Raw genomic sequence first — 14268 nt, 5'->3', positions numbered from 1 at the left:
AAGATGATGTACTCTCTTAAAATTCTACTATGAATGCTCTATGACAATACTTTCTAATAATTCTTTTATCTCTTAAATGAATGAATAGATGTTTTTAATAAAACATATGCACAAATCTACACAAATATGTATTAAATTAACTAATAATCCTTAGTAGAAGGGAGTCAACAAGGTCCAAAGAGTTTTTGTAGATTTGTAACTATAAAAATAATCTTACATCAAATTTCCACCCACAAATTTTATCTAAGATAACTAATGTGAAATCCAAAAAAATCAAAATATAATACTTGAAAACTAATGAACTAAAACACAAAACCCTTTGGGAATTCTAAGTTTTAGTGCGAGACCACGTTTCTTCTTTTCGTTTTACCACCATGTCAGCCGCTACTTCTGATCTTCTACTGCATGTCTGCATTGTGGAGAAAACCCCTTCTGCGATCATGCAAATTGAATTCTACATCAACGTCACTGGTTTTCAACAACTTTCTTATCAACATGTATGACAAATGCGGAAGTTTTGTGGATGCTTGCAAAGTGTTCAACCAAATGACTCAACCAAACGTTTCCTCATGGAATGTCATAATCTCAGCTCACAGGCGGCGTGGATTTCCTCAGCGGGCATTGGCATTGTTTAGCGAAATGCAATCGAGAGCTATCCAACCTGATCACTTCACTATTTCCGCCATTCTCCCTGTTTGCGCGGAACTGGCATCTGTAAAACATGGTTTGCAAATCCATGGAAAAATAATTCGATATCGATTTCAATCTAATGTCATTGTAATGAATGCTTTGATAGATATGTATGCGAAATGTGGAAACCTGCAGAAGGCACGCGAACTGTTCGACAAAATGCCGGAGGCAGATGTTGTGTCATGGGATATTATGATTGCAGGGTACGCACATAATGGTGTTTTTCACCAGGCATTCATAATGTTTCGCCAAATGCAGAAAGCTTCCATCCAACCTAATCTCTCCACCTTGTCGAGTATATTAAATGTAGGTGTCCAGGTGTCATCTCTAAAACATGGTGTGCAAATACATGGAAAGATCATTAGACATCAATTTCAATCTGATGCTGTTGTGATGAAAGCTGTTACAGACATGTATGCAAAATGTGGAAGCATGCAGAAGACACACGAACTGTTTGACAAAATGCATGATGAAGATGTGATTTCATGGAATGCTATGATTACAGGATATGCTCAAAATGACGTTTTCCACAACTTTCTTATCGACATGTATGACAAGTGCGGAAGTGTTGTTGATGCTTGCAAAGTGTTCAACCTAATGACTCAACCAGACGTTTTCTCATGGAATATCATAATTTCAGCTCACAGAAGGCATGGATTTCCTCAGCAAGCGTTGGCATTGTTTAGCAAAATGCATTCAAGAGCTATACAACCCGATCACTTCACAATAACAGCTATTCTCCCTGTTTGTGCGGAACTGGCATCTGTAAAACATGGTTTGCAAATCCATGGAAAAATCATTAGATGTGGACTTCAATCTAATGTCATTGTAATGAATACTTTGATGGATATGTACGCGAAATGTGGAAACATGCACAAAGCACGCGAACTGTTTGACAAAATGCTGGAGGCAGATGTTGTTTCATGGGATACTATGATTGCAGGGTACGCACATAATGGTGTTTTTTACCAGGCATTCACGCTGTTTTGCCAAATGCAGAAAACTTCCGTCCAACCTAATCACTTCACCTTGTCAATTATTTTATCTGTTAGTGCCCAGGTGGCATCTCTAAAACATGGTGTGCAAATCCATGGAAAAATCGTTAGACATGGATTTCAATTTGATACTATTGTGACGAGTGCTCTTATAGACATGTATGCAAAATGTGGAAGGATGCAGAAGGCACACGAACTGTTTGACAAAATGCATAATCCAGATGTGGTTTCATGGAATGCTATGATTACAGGATATGCTCAAAATGGCGTTCTAGACGAGGCTTTGAGGCTTTTTAACGAAATGCCTCAACGAAGTGTAGTCTCTTGGAATGCAATTATTGCTGGATGTGCACAAAATGAGCTTGTTGGAAAAGCCATGATGGTTTTTGAGGAAATGCAGATGGTGGGCATAAAGCCAAACTCAACAACCTATGCCACCATCCTACCACTGTGTGCCAAAATGGGAGCTTTGCAGCAGGGTATAGAAATCCATCAAAAAATAATTGAACATGGTTTCCTTTTAGATGTTGTAGTTGTAACCATGCTGATAGACATGTATGCAAAATGTGGCAGAATACAGAAGGCATGCAAGTTGTTTGACAAAATGCATAACATAAATGAGGTGACAGGGAATGTGATGATTACAGGATATGTTCAAAATGGTATTATTCATGAGGCTTTAAGAATTTTCGAAGAAATGCCTCACCATGACGTGGCCTCATGGACTGCCCTCATTTCTGGATATGCACAAAAGATGATTAATGGAAAAGCCTTGGAGATTTTTAAGAAAATGCAGTTGGCAGATGTAATGCCAGGCTCATCAACCTTTACCAGCATCCTCCAAGTTTGTACTAGACTTGGAGATTTGAAAAACGGTATGGAAATCCATCAAAAAATAATTGAAAGTAATTATTTATCGGATGTTGTTGCTGTGACTGCCCTGATAGAAATGTATGCAAAATGTGGCAGCATGCAAAAGGCATACAGATTGTTTGACAAAATACCTCAACGAGATGTGGCTTCATGGAATGCAATTATTTATGTACATGCACAAAATGGGCTCATGGAACAAGCCTTGGAATTTTTTAAGCAAATGCAATTGGAAAGTGTGGAGCCAAACTCGGCAACCTTTGCCAGCGTCATCTCAGCATGTGCCAAAATGGGAGCTTTGCAGCAGGGTAAAGAGGTCCATCGGAAAATCATTGAATGCGGTTTCCTTTCAAATATTATAATTGTGAATTCCCTGATCAACATGTATGAAAACTTAGCACCATAAAGAAGGAAAATATATCGTTTGATTAAACCCACCATCCAGATCTACCTCATGCATCCCAAGGCTATGGCAACGATGTCCTCAAATTCTTAACTAATGAAGAAAGGTTTGTTTGTGTTTAATTCGCATGCAGTCATTCCAGTCTGATCGATGATGGCTGTAATAGCTTCAAGTTCATGAGTGGCTCCCATCCCTTAGATTGGAACTCTATGGATTGATGGTTGGCCTTCTTGGTGTTGCTGGCAATCATGAGGAAGCCGTAAATTTTATCATCAAGCTGCCTGCAAAACCTGTCGTTTTTGCTTGCACATGCTTGCTTGGTACTTTAAATTCAGTTAGAATATAGTGCTAGAAGAAATTTTGGCTATACTCCTTTATGATTAGATCCTACAGATGCTGAACCTTATGTTCTTCTGTTAAACATTGGACCGTGAGAGCTGTAGTAACCGCCACATTGCAAACAACTTTATATTCAAGATTGTTGCAAGAGAAATTGCTGTGAAAGCTGCAAACCGGTTGCATCATTTCATACATGTGCCATGTTATTGTGAAGCTCATTGGTGATTGTTGAAAAGTATGAACCAGTTAGCATTTGCACCTAAGAATTCCCATTAGCGTGCTGGGTATTCCACCATTGTACTACCAACTTGTTAGAGGTTCTATTTTTAGTGGACTGACCTGCAATATTCCCAAGCCACACACTGTGACACCATTGTGAAAGAAGAGATCAGCTAGGAATCAAATTAAGGGCCTCCAATCAGCATGCTATTAAAACAGAAACGCGCCATGACAAGCTGCATTGTTTCAGGCTTGTAGTGGTAAGAAGGAATCAAATTTTCGTTTCTGATTTTTCCATTTCCAAAAATATATTGTTTCTGAGCAACTGGAAAGCTAGGCCATGATTTTATGTTGATTAAATGATATTTAGTATGCATTACTGTCTAGATGTACTGATGGTGTATATGTTAAAGCTCTTTGTAATAATATCTTGGAAGAGTCATGCCATTGAACGCTTTTCAGGAAGTCTGTGCAGATGGAGACTTAAAAGCTGGACGAGGAGTTGCGAGAATGGAACTACCTACAGGAGGAATGTATGAAGGAAATGGAAAGTACTCAGCCAGCAGCAAATGTATGGGAAGAGTGGACGTTTGATTCAATGCTTGGAAGTTTGAATAAGTGGGCGAAAATTATGTACTTAGGGCCATTTATTAGTACAGTGATCTCACAAAAAATGAAAAGGAGGAACTTACAAGGATGAAGAACTCGTGGAACAATGTGATTGGAGACCTTGTTAGGATACAGAGGAACATTGTAGTTATAGATTATTCTATGACCAAACTGGATATTTTCTTCATGAGCTGCAATCCGAACAGCTGCTAGTTATGTCTTTCATGTAACAAACTATGTATCAGGAAGTATCACTTAAAGGGCGTGGAATATAAATCTATCAGTAATGAACTTCCGTACTGATTTCAATTCAGTGTCATTATAACTGGTTTTTGTGACTGTAATCATAACAATGACTTGCCAAGAACTTATCCCATATGTTGTTATGGCCATGCTTTCTAAATTCAATTGTGCAGGGTCTAGGACATGTACATTGTAGACTACACACTTCTTGGATACTTGATAACAATTTAGGATAGTATAGACTATCCATTTGTGTATAATGCTTGTTTTGGATTGGTTGAAGGAAGAATCTTAAATGACCGTGAAATCAATAAAGAAGGTGCATTAGAAGTTCATATTGGTTGGTCTAATGTCACCACCAACCATTTAGAATGTCATTGATTTGCTTTAAAGACCATATTGAAAGTATGCCACTTAATTTGTGTTCCATACTTTCTTAGACTACTAAACCTCATGCTAAAGTGTTACGTTACATACAAACTTCATTGGTTTATTGCAACAGAGGTTTAGTCTCTTTATATATGATGAAATCAGCCCTGCAAGGATCTTCTTATTGTGTTGTTTTTATTTTGTTTTAGAATAAAAATATTTTCAAATTTTGATGGAGTAGTTATTGAAGCTTGTGGGGCTGAGAATGTTTTGTCTAGACCTGTAGTTTGATGTGAGGTCCTCCATAACAACCTCTCAATTTTTGTCAACTTGAAACCATTTCATCATGCCAACAACAAATGTATTCTTGCAAATTATCTTAGTGGTGTCAAATGTATTCTTGCAAATTATCTTAGTGGTGTTTAATTTATTGTTGCTAAGATCCATTTTACATTCTTTGCATCATGGAATAAAATAAAGTACACTAACATGTTAAGGTGGGTGGGTGAATGCTAGAGGTTTTGTTTTAATTTTTATGTGTCTTGATTTATTTGGGCAACTTGACTCCAAAAAAATCTTTTAATAGACATTTGACAAAAAATATTAAACTTTGATGGACTAGTTCTCAAAGTTTTTGGGCCCTAAAAATGTTCATCTAGACCTATAGATGGATGTGGGGTCCATCCTTACAAAACTCATACAAAAATGACATATTTTTATTATATCCTCCATACAAAATTCATAATCATGCAAAAGATTGAATGTCACTAACCATGATGTATGAATAAGACTATACACACATTTATAAGTGTTTGATTCACATTATCCATAATGCACCCTTCACAAAAAATACATGAAACTCGTGATATTCAAAAAGTGATATATATAGTGAAAGAGGGAGATAGAGGGAGCATATGCACAAACTACCAAAAATATCTCAAATGTGAATGCATACAAATTATTCATATATGTTGATCTTGATAAGGTTATGAAGGTATACACAATATCATCAAAATATCATATATAGTGTCATAATGCCAACATTGTCTCTCAAACTATAAAATGTGATCAATATATAGCCATACAAATTATTATGTGTGTCATAAAGACATAAAATGTTTATGGCTATGTAGAAGAAACTATTGATAAAACATTCTTCCTCTCTTTCCCTAAATAGAAAGAGAATCATGATACCCTAAATTAATTGTTGTCTTTGGTTGTGGTAATCATGTAAACCCATCATTATTTTGCAAATCAATGTATACATGGAAATTATAAAATTCATATCACACCAAGCTTTATAAATAAAAAATATATAGCAAACTCATAGTCTAGTTGTTCTTGATTGCAATGTTCATCATCAAAAGAGGTTTGTTATTGGATGGGAGCTCCTGCATCAATCTACAACATAACAAAAGTAGTGGAATAATTATCTCCAAATATCCAAAAATTTCAAGTGAGATAAAATAATGATAATTAATTGCATGCATTCATAATCAAACCTCTAGTAGACACATTGAGGATGAAATTGTTGTAACAACAGTGACATTTGTTTTTTGTCAATAGAATAGGAAGTGTGATAGCTAAACTGACTAGCTAAACAAATATATTTAATTGAGGATATCATACCCTTTTATAAGTGGTCTCTATGGGAGGTTATGGCAGATGGCCCTAGGTGGGAAAATAAGTTCGAATTTTTTTCTCACAAGGTGTTGATGGAGTCAAACAATAGTACAGAGCTCATCAAAGATATGGAGTAAGACAACAATTCAGAGATCAGCAGAGATATGACCAACATTAGTAGAATAAGGATAATAAAGCAGGGAAGGCTAGCTATTCGTCAGAAAAGAGATATTCTCATGCGAACATTAATTTTAGGTTTTCCAAACCAAACTGAAACCCTTTTTAGGACCAAAGAAACTGAATAAGGACAAGCAAAAACCTTTTGATATATGTGAAAATGATAGATTTTCGTGTTAGGATGAAGAAACTAATTTAAACAGCAGATAAACAGAATTAAAAACACACAACACAGACAATGAGACACACAGATTTATCGTGGTTCGGCAATTGCCTACATCCACACTTGAAAGCAAGAGAATCAATCTATTAATCACCAATCTGGTTTACATATACAGAACTGCAATCAGCTCCAGAAATTAACTTCTACAAATGAATTACAATCAGCTCTTAAAGAGCTTGCAAAGGGAATATGAATAACCAAGAGTTTTGGCGGCAAAAGGAAGGAGTCTGTTGGACTTCACTTCCAACAATCTCCCATTGAAGGCCAACGAACTGCTGCAACAAGTAGATTCCTCCACTCAGTCTTGCTATCAGTTATTGGAAAGGCTCAGAGAAGCTCGACAAAAATCGAACTTCTCCCACTTAACCATTTTAGTGAGTACATCAGTTGGATTCAGGTCCATATGAATCTTATCTACATGAAACTTGCCTTCTTCGACGATATGGCGAACATAATGACTGCGAACATCAACATGTTTTGACCGCGGCTGAGATGTCTGATGTTTAGTCATAAAAATGGCACTGTTGTTATCACAAAACAGAGCAAAATCTGATTGCTTCAAACCCAACTCATTGAACAAGAGTTGCAACCATACCATCTCTTTTGCTCCCTCAGAAAGAGCTATGTATTCAGCTTCCACGGTTGATTGAGCAACTATATGTTGCAATTTTAAAGCCCAACTAATCGTTGCCCCGACAAATGTGAAAGCATAAACTGAAGTAGACTTTCTTTTGTCTAAGTCACCGGCAAAATCAGAATCGATAAACCCTTGCAAAACTGACTTGTCCTTTCCAAACCATAAACAAAAATTAGAAGTACCCTTGAGATACTACAAGATATACTTAACCGCCTCCCAATGTGATTTGCCCGGATTAGCCATAAATCTGCTCACCAATCCCATGGCATGAGCAATGTCCGGTCGAGTAGACACCATAGCATACATGAGGCTTCCAACTGCAGATTTGTATGGAATTTTATCCATAAACTCCTTATCTTCTTGTGTTTTAGGACACAACTGAGAAGACAACTGAAAATGAGAGGCTAAGGGTACACAAACAGACTTAGCATCTGCCATACCAAATCTGTCCAAGACTTTTTTAATGTAGTCTTGCTGAGATAGTTTGAGTTCTCTCTTTTTTCTATCCTGAAAAATAGTCATTCCTAGGATCTTCTTTGCTGCCCCTAAATCTTTCATGGCAAATTCCTTGGCTTAGTGAGTTTTAAGTTCACTCACAATCCTCATGCTTGTGCCGACCACTAGCATATCATCCACATAAAGGAGAAGAATGACAAATTCGCCATTAGGAAGCTTCTTGTAATAGATACAAGGATCAAACTCGCTGCGAGTAAACTTGTGATCAATCATGAATTTGTCAAATTTAAGATACCATTGCCGGGGGGCTTGCTTAAGCCCATACAAATTGCATTTCAATCTGCAATAGAGGTGTTCCTGCCCCTTTTTAATGAACCCTTCTGGCTGATGCATAAATAGTTCCTCATCAAGATCACCATAGAGAAATGTCATCTTCACATCTAGCTGTTCAAGTTCAAGATCCCAGGCTGCAACTAAGCCCAATACTGCTCGGATGGTAGTCATTTTAACTACTGCCGAGAAAATTTCTTTGAAGTCGAGGTCTTCTTGTTGAGCATATCCTTTTACAACTAGTCTTGCTCGAAATCTTTTGTGACCATCGGCTTCATCTTTTAGTTTATACACCCAATTATTTCTTAAAGCCTTTCTGTCGGGCGGAAGTGGTACCAAATCCCATGTCTGATTTCGTAATAGTGCGTCCATTTCTTCGCACATTGCAGCGTGTCAGTTATCACAGTCTGCAATTTGACAAGCTTCTTTGTATGTTGCAGACTTTATTTGATTAGAGATGAGCAAAGTAGGTTCATCTTCTTCACAAAATAGTAAATCATAATCGAAGAACTTTGCAAGAGGTCGCCTCTGTATGGTTGATTTCCTTAATTGACTCTCTACTGAAGTAGTAGAATCATTATGTGTTCCCTGTTGATGTACATTTACATTGCTCCCACTGTTAATGTGTCTACTAATATCCCTGCCTATCTGCAGGGTATGCGAAAACTTGCGGATTTTTATCCACATTGTGTGTAGGAAATTCGCGGGAGAGAGGGCTTGCAGAGACATCGTGCTCTGCCTGCATTGTTCGTTTGTGCAGGGAGCTGGGTTTGCGGGAGGGGGCTGCCACATCACCATCGACAGATTGGATGCACGGTGGTGGTAGGGACCCCGTGAGTTCTGGTGAGTGCAGGGGATGGGACGATGGAGATCCCGTGGTGTGAGAGCAAGCGGGGAGCTCACGGGAGAAAGCCTGCGGAGGAGGCACAAGCCGCATGGGGACATGAGAGCGCGGGGAGCAGAGCAGGGAGGGCTCGTGGGGTGGGGAGCCCGTGGAAAGCGTGCCAGCAGGGAGCTCGTGGGAAGGTTGCAGCGCTGGCTGCTTTGAGAGCCTAGCGGGTGTGTTCGAACGCCTTGCAGTTGGGTGAATGGGCGGTGGGTAGGGTGGGTTACACTGTGCAGTAACCGGTGGAATTGGAGATCACCGTGGTTCTTCCAAATTCTCTGCGACATGGGTGCGAGTTTGGGGAGGATTTGCTTTGTTCTACAGATCCCCAATTTCAAAGTTATACAAAGACCAAACATTATCAACACTTTCTTCATCATTCCCAGTTTGAGAATTGTATTCAACTAATGTAGATGTCATAGGAGCTCCCACTGAATGAGAGACTAGAGGCAGAGCGCTGGTAGTCGAATTCTGAAACAAAGACATAGGGACAAATTTTGTCTCTGATTTTTTTGAATCTTGTAGTGCAGGAAAGGAGGTTTCATGGAAAATTACATCCCTGATGTGAACAATCTTTTTGTGAACTGGATCCCACAATCTAAAACCAAATTGCTCTTCTCCATACCCCACAAAAGTACATTTTAGCGACTTTGGATCCAATTTCGTTTTCTTTTCCTTGGGTATATGCGAGAAGGCTTCGCATCCAAACACATGAAGATGCGAGTATGAAATCCTCTTCCCTTGCCATTCCTCTTCCGGAATACCAAAATCCAATTTAGATGATGGAATTTGGTTGATTAAATACACTGCTATGTTACACGCTTCTGCCCAAAATTACTTGCCTAAACTTGCATTAGACAACATACATCGTGCCTTTTCAAGAATTGTTCTATTCATCCTCTCAACTGCACCATTTTCTTGAGGAGTGAAAGAAACAACCTTGATTCTTCTAATCCCATTACTAGCACAAAAATCATCAAATTCTTGTGAACAAAATTCCCCACCGTTATCGGTTTGTAAGCATTTAATCTTATGCCCAATCTGATTTTCAACTAAAGCCTTAAAAATTTTAAATTTTGAAAAGACTTTAGATTTCCTAGAAAGCATATAAATCCATACTTTTCTAGTACAATCATCAAGAAAGGTTACAAAATAGTTAGCTCCTCCAATGGAGGTTACCTCGGTAGACCCAAAAATATCCGAGTATACAAGCTCTAGTGGTGTTGTCTTTGTGTCACGCCCACCTTTCAAAAAACTGACTCTCTTTTGTTTGCCATAAAGGCAATGTTCACAAAAGGCTAAGTCAACAAGTTTGAGGCCTGGTAGCTGATTTCTTGTATGCATAACATGGAGTCCTTTCTTGCTCATATGGCCAAGTCTTTGATGCCAAAGATCTGCTTTGCTGTCCTCAATCACCATTGCAGCTCCCACTTCACCATGAGTGTTAAAAATATATAGACTACGGGCACTTTATTACCATTTGCAATCAGCATGGTACCATGAGTTACCTTCCATGTATCTGGAAGAAAATTTACATTAAGACCTTGATCAAAGAGCTATCCAATAGATATCAAATTCCACTTAAACTTTGGGACATAGCGAACATCTTTGAGCAGCCATGTTTTACCACCTTCTAATGGCAACAATACATCCCCTTTGCTTGTAATTTCACAAGCTTTGTTATCTCCTAAGAAAACATTGCCAAAATGACCTTCATGGTAGTTAATGAATGCTTCAAGATATGAGGTAGCATGATAGGAGGCACCGGAATCAAGCACCCATGAATCTGAAGTAGTGTCGGTTGTTAAAAGGATTAATACACTATCATCTTTATCATAGACTGTATTTGCTTTGCTGTCCCGCACTCTCTCTTGTGCCCTTTTGAAGTTTCTACAATTCTTCTTCACATGACCAGCTTTGCCACAAAACCAACGTTCGCCATTTCTGTTTCTAGACTTCAATCTCTTTGCTGATTTCGAACGTCTATGGTAATTATTTATGCCTCTATTATGACTTCTACCTCTATTTTCAGTGCTGACCACCGTTAAGGCTTCACCGAATGAAGGTTCATCATTCTTTCTTCTCAAATCCTCACTGAGAAGAGTAGCTACTACATCATTAAAAACCAGCTTATTTTTACCGGATATAGATGTGCTAACTGTTGTTACAACGCCATCCCAACTGCTTGGTAAAGAACATAATAACAGAACAACCTTGCTTTCATCATCTTGTGTCATCCCCACCGAAGTCGCTTGACTAATCAATGTATTGAATTCATTGATGTGGTTTGCCATAGCACAACCTTCCTTCATTTTCAGTTTGTACAAGTGCTTCATAATAAAAAACTTTACTTGCAGTCGATGCCATTTCATACATGGTTGTGAGTCTATCCCATACATCTTTTGTTGTTGCATCACCCATGAGATTGAAGAGAACATTATTGGGCAGCGAGAGAAAAATTGTCGCTCTCGGCTTCTTGTCCAATTTTTCTCATTCTTCATTAGTCATCCTAGCTGGTTTCTTTTCTTTCCCTTCAAGCACGAGTGAAGGTCTTGCTTTATCAGCAAAGACTCCATCTGCACCTTCCATAACCCGAATCTTTGACCGGAGAACTTCTCTATCTTCGATTCTTTCATGATTCTGGAATTTCAACCACCAAAATCTAAACAACAATCTAACCTTGCTTTGATACCAATTGTTAGGATGAAGAAACGAATTTAAACAACAGATAAACAGAATTAAAAACACACAACACAGACAATGAGACACACAGATTTATTGTGCTTCGACAATTGCCTACATCCACACTTGAAGCAGGGGAATCAATCTATTAATCACCAATCTGGTTTACATATACACAACTGTGATCAGCTCTAGAAATTAACCTCTACAAATGAATTACAATCAGCTCTTAAAGAGCTTGCAAAGAGAATATGAATATCCAAGAGTTTTGGCAGCAAAAGGAAGGAGTCCGTTGGACTTCACTTCCAACATTTCGGACTCCAACTCCGTCCATTACTCAGAATCAAAGTTTCGACAACCCGAGAAGCAATCAAAATTTTTAAATCATCTCTTCCTTGACGGCTCAACAGAGTCTTCGTGGAAGCAAGCCTGCCTCACTACCCCAAATAATATCCCACTCAAGAAAATTAAGGATCTTCGGGGAAGTCTACGGTTGTCTCGGAATAGGGATGCGAAAGTGCTTACATTTCCGAACAATATCCCATTGAGATCCCCCTCCATGCCAAAGGGCACAAATTATGGCCAGCAAAATAGGAAGGTTTTAACAAAATTCTGGAGGAAGAAAATCCCTTCTCACCAAGTAATGAAAACAACTCCTTGTGAAATTCCTGAAGGGAGCGAAAAGGATCCTCACTCTAACGCAAAGCGTAAAGAACTTAACATCACTTTTTCAGATCATCTCCTTGAATCACAAATTGCAAATCTATAGGATAGAGTGTTGATAGGTAAGTTCTGGTCCCCTCCTCAAATAACTGATTTATCTTTCTAAGCTAATAAGAATTGGGAGGGGCTAAAGGAAATATTCTTCATTGACCAAGGGTCAAATTTTTTTATTGCCATTTTCTCCTCAAAAGTATTTAGGGATAAGATTCCTAAATTTAAAGGGTGGTTTTGCAAGGGATTTGGATTATATACTTTAGCATGGTATCCAAATTTTAATCCACAAGTATTAGATTTTCTCTATTATGGATCTCTTTTTCAGGCATGTCATTAAAATACAAAGATTTAGAGATGGTAGAACTTCTTGCAAATCAGTTGGGAATTTTCATCAAGCATGACTTCGGCCCCTTTGAACTTCCACATCTTTCTTTAAGAGTTTGTCTTTTATTGGACCTCTCAAAACCATGGCCCAAACAATTATCAATCACCTCAAGGTTTGGAGGATGGGTCCAACACCTCACTGTTCAAGATCCAAATACAGTTGATACTCACTCTGACTTGTTGGGTCACCTAACTTTTGAATGCCAAGGAGCTAATTGTCAAAATATAAGTGTTTGTGAAGATCATACTTCTTAGGCTCATCTCTGCTCTAGGTCCTCTTTAAAAGACAAGGCAATTCCCTTAGGTCATTCAATCAATGAAAGTCAAGGATCTAGTCAACAAGTTCTCAGATTAGAAGAGGATCTCCCTTTATTATCTCAATTAGAGCATGAGGAAACTGCACTAGAGCAAGAAGTAGAATCAGTACTGCCTGGGGAGGATTTTAATGATACTTCCACACCATCAAGTGTTTTGAGCTCTCAAAGGATAAAAATTATAACTGAAAAATCAGACTTTGTTCAGACAGGGGAAGACAACCCTCAAAAAGTGACAATATGTTTTGACAAAGGGTGGCAAGGGATTGAAATTATAAATTTTCCAGCAAGATTTCTCTCCAAATCTTTACATATCGACAATAAATGTAAGATATTCTCAGTTCCTATCAGGGTCATCTTTGGGAGCCAAAGTTTTAGTTCATCTTGGCAAATCTTTAAGGAAATATCATTTAAAGACTCACGACAAGCTAAACTTCTCCCCCCATATTTGTGTTATCATCTGGATAAGAACAATCAACTGTCAAAGCAATTTAAACCCTTGAGTATTCAGAGCATACATAACCACATTATTGAAGAACAGTTACTCAAAGCATATTCTTACTTGTAGATGAACTTATAGCTCAAGAGGGCAACATGCTAGATCTAGAGGACCTAATGGGTTTCTACAAGCATATTTTAGATAAAAAGATTACTTTGCCAGTCTCTCCCTTGGAAAGAGGGAGTATGGGAAGTCCCCAGAATAAAGCATAACATAAACAAATGATTGATGAGTTTAAGGATCAACAAGATGAAAAAAGCAAAGACCTTTCATAAGTTGTATGCTCTATCTACCAGACAAGATCTAAAAAAGAAGTTATAAATTGTAAGCCAAAAGGGAGAGTAAGAAGACCGCCAAAGAAGACTAAAGATGAGGTAAAAGAAGGAATTCAATCTACACTAGATGGTAAATTTTGCCCCTGGAGAGTGGAGAGATCTCTGGAGCACCAATGAGAATTGTTACTTGGAATGATAGGGAAATCAATGCCCCTAACAAGAGGCGCCTTATCATATCTCAAATAGAGAATTGTGGGGTTGATATCTATCAAATTCAAGAGACAAAATTTTCAAAAAAGGCTGAGATGCAGCATTTTAAAAATTGGAA

General features: G+C 38.1%; 1 protein-coding gene across 2 annotated transcripts; it reads left to right on the top strand.

Moving 5' to 3' along the window:
- The first annotated feature begins 305 nt into the window (after positions 1–305).
- LOC131073529 (pentatricopeptide repeat-containing protein At2g13600) lies at positions 306–4434 on the top strand. 2 transcript variants are annotated; one of them, XM_058009985.2, is made up of 2 exons: positions 306–3776; positions 3992–4434. In XM_058009985.2, the coding sequence occupies exon 1, from the start codon at positions 406–408 to the stop codon at positions 2959–2961; it is 2556 nt and encodes an 851-aa protein (XP_057865968.2). In that variant the 5' UTR covers positions 306–405; the 3' UTR covers positions 2962–3776; positions 3992–4434. The 2 variants fall into 2 exon arrangements, with proteins under 2 accessions (XP_057865968.2, XP_057865965.2); XM_058009982.2 differs by having other exon boundaries at positions 3979–4434.
- Positions 4435–14268: the final 9834 nt, after the last annotated feature.

The sequence above is a fragment of the Cryptomeria japonica genome, chromosome 9 (genome assembly GCF_030272615.1).
Source record: "Cryptomeria japonica chromosome 9, Sugi_1.0, whole genome shotgun sequence".
Classification (NCBI taxonomy): Eukaryota; Viridiplantae; Streptophyta; class Pinopsida; order Cupressales; family Cupressaceae; genus Cryptomeria; species Cryptomeria japonica.
Note: the sequence above shows the minus strand (reverse complement) of the source record. Positions and strands in the feature narration are given on the sequence as shown.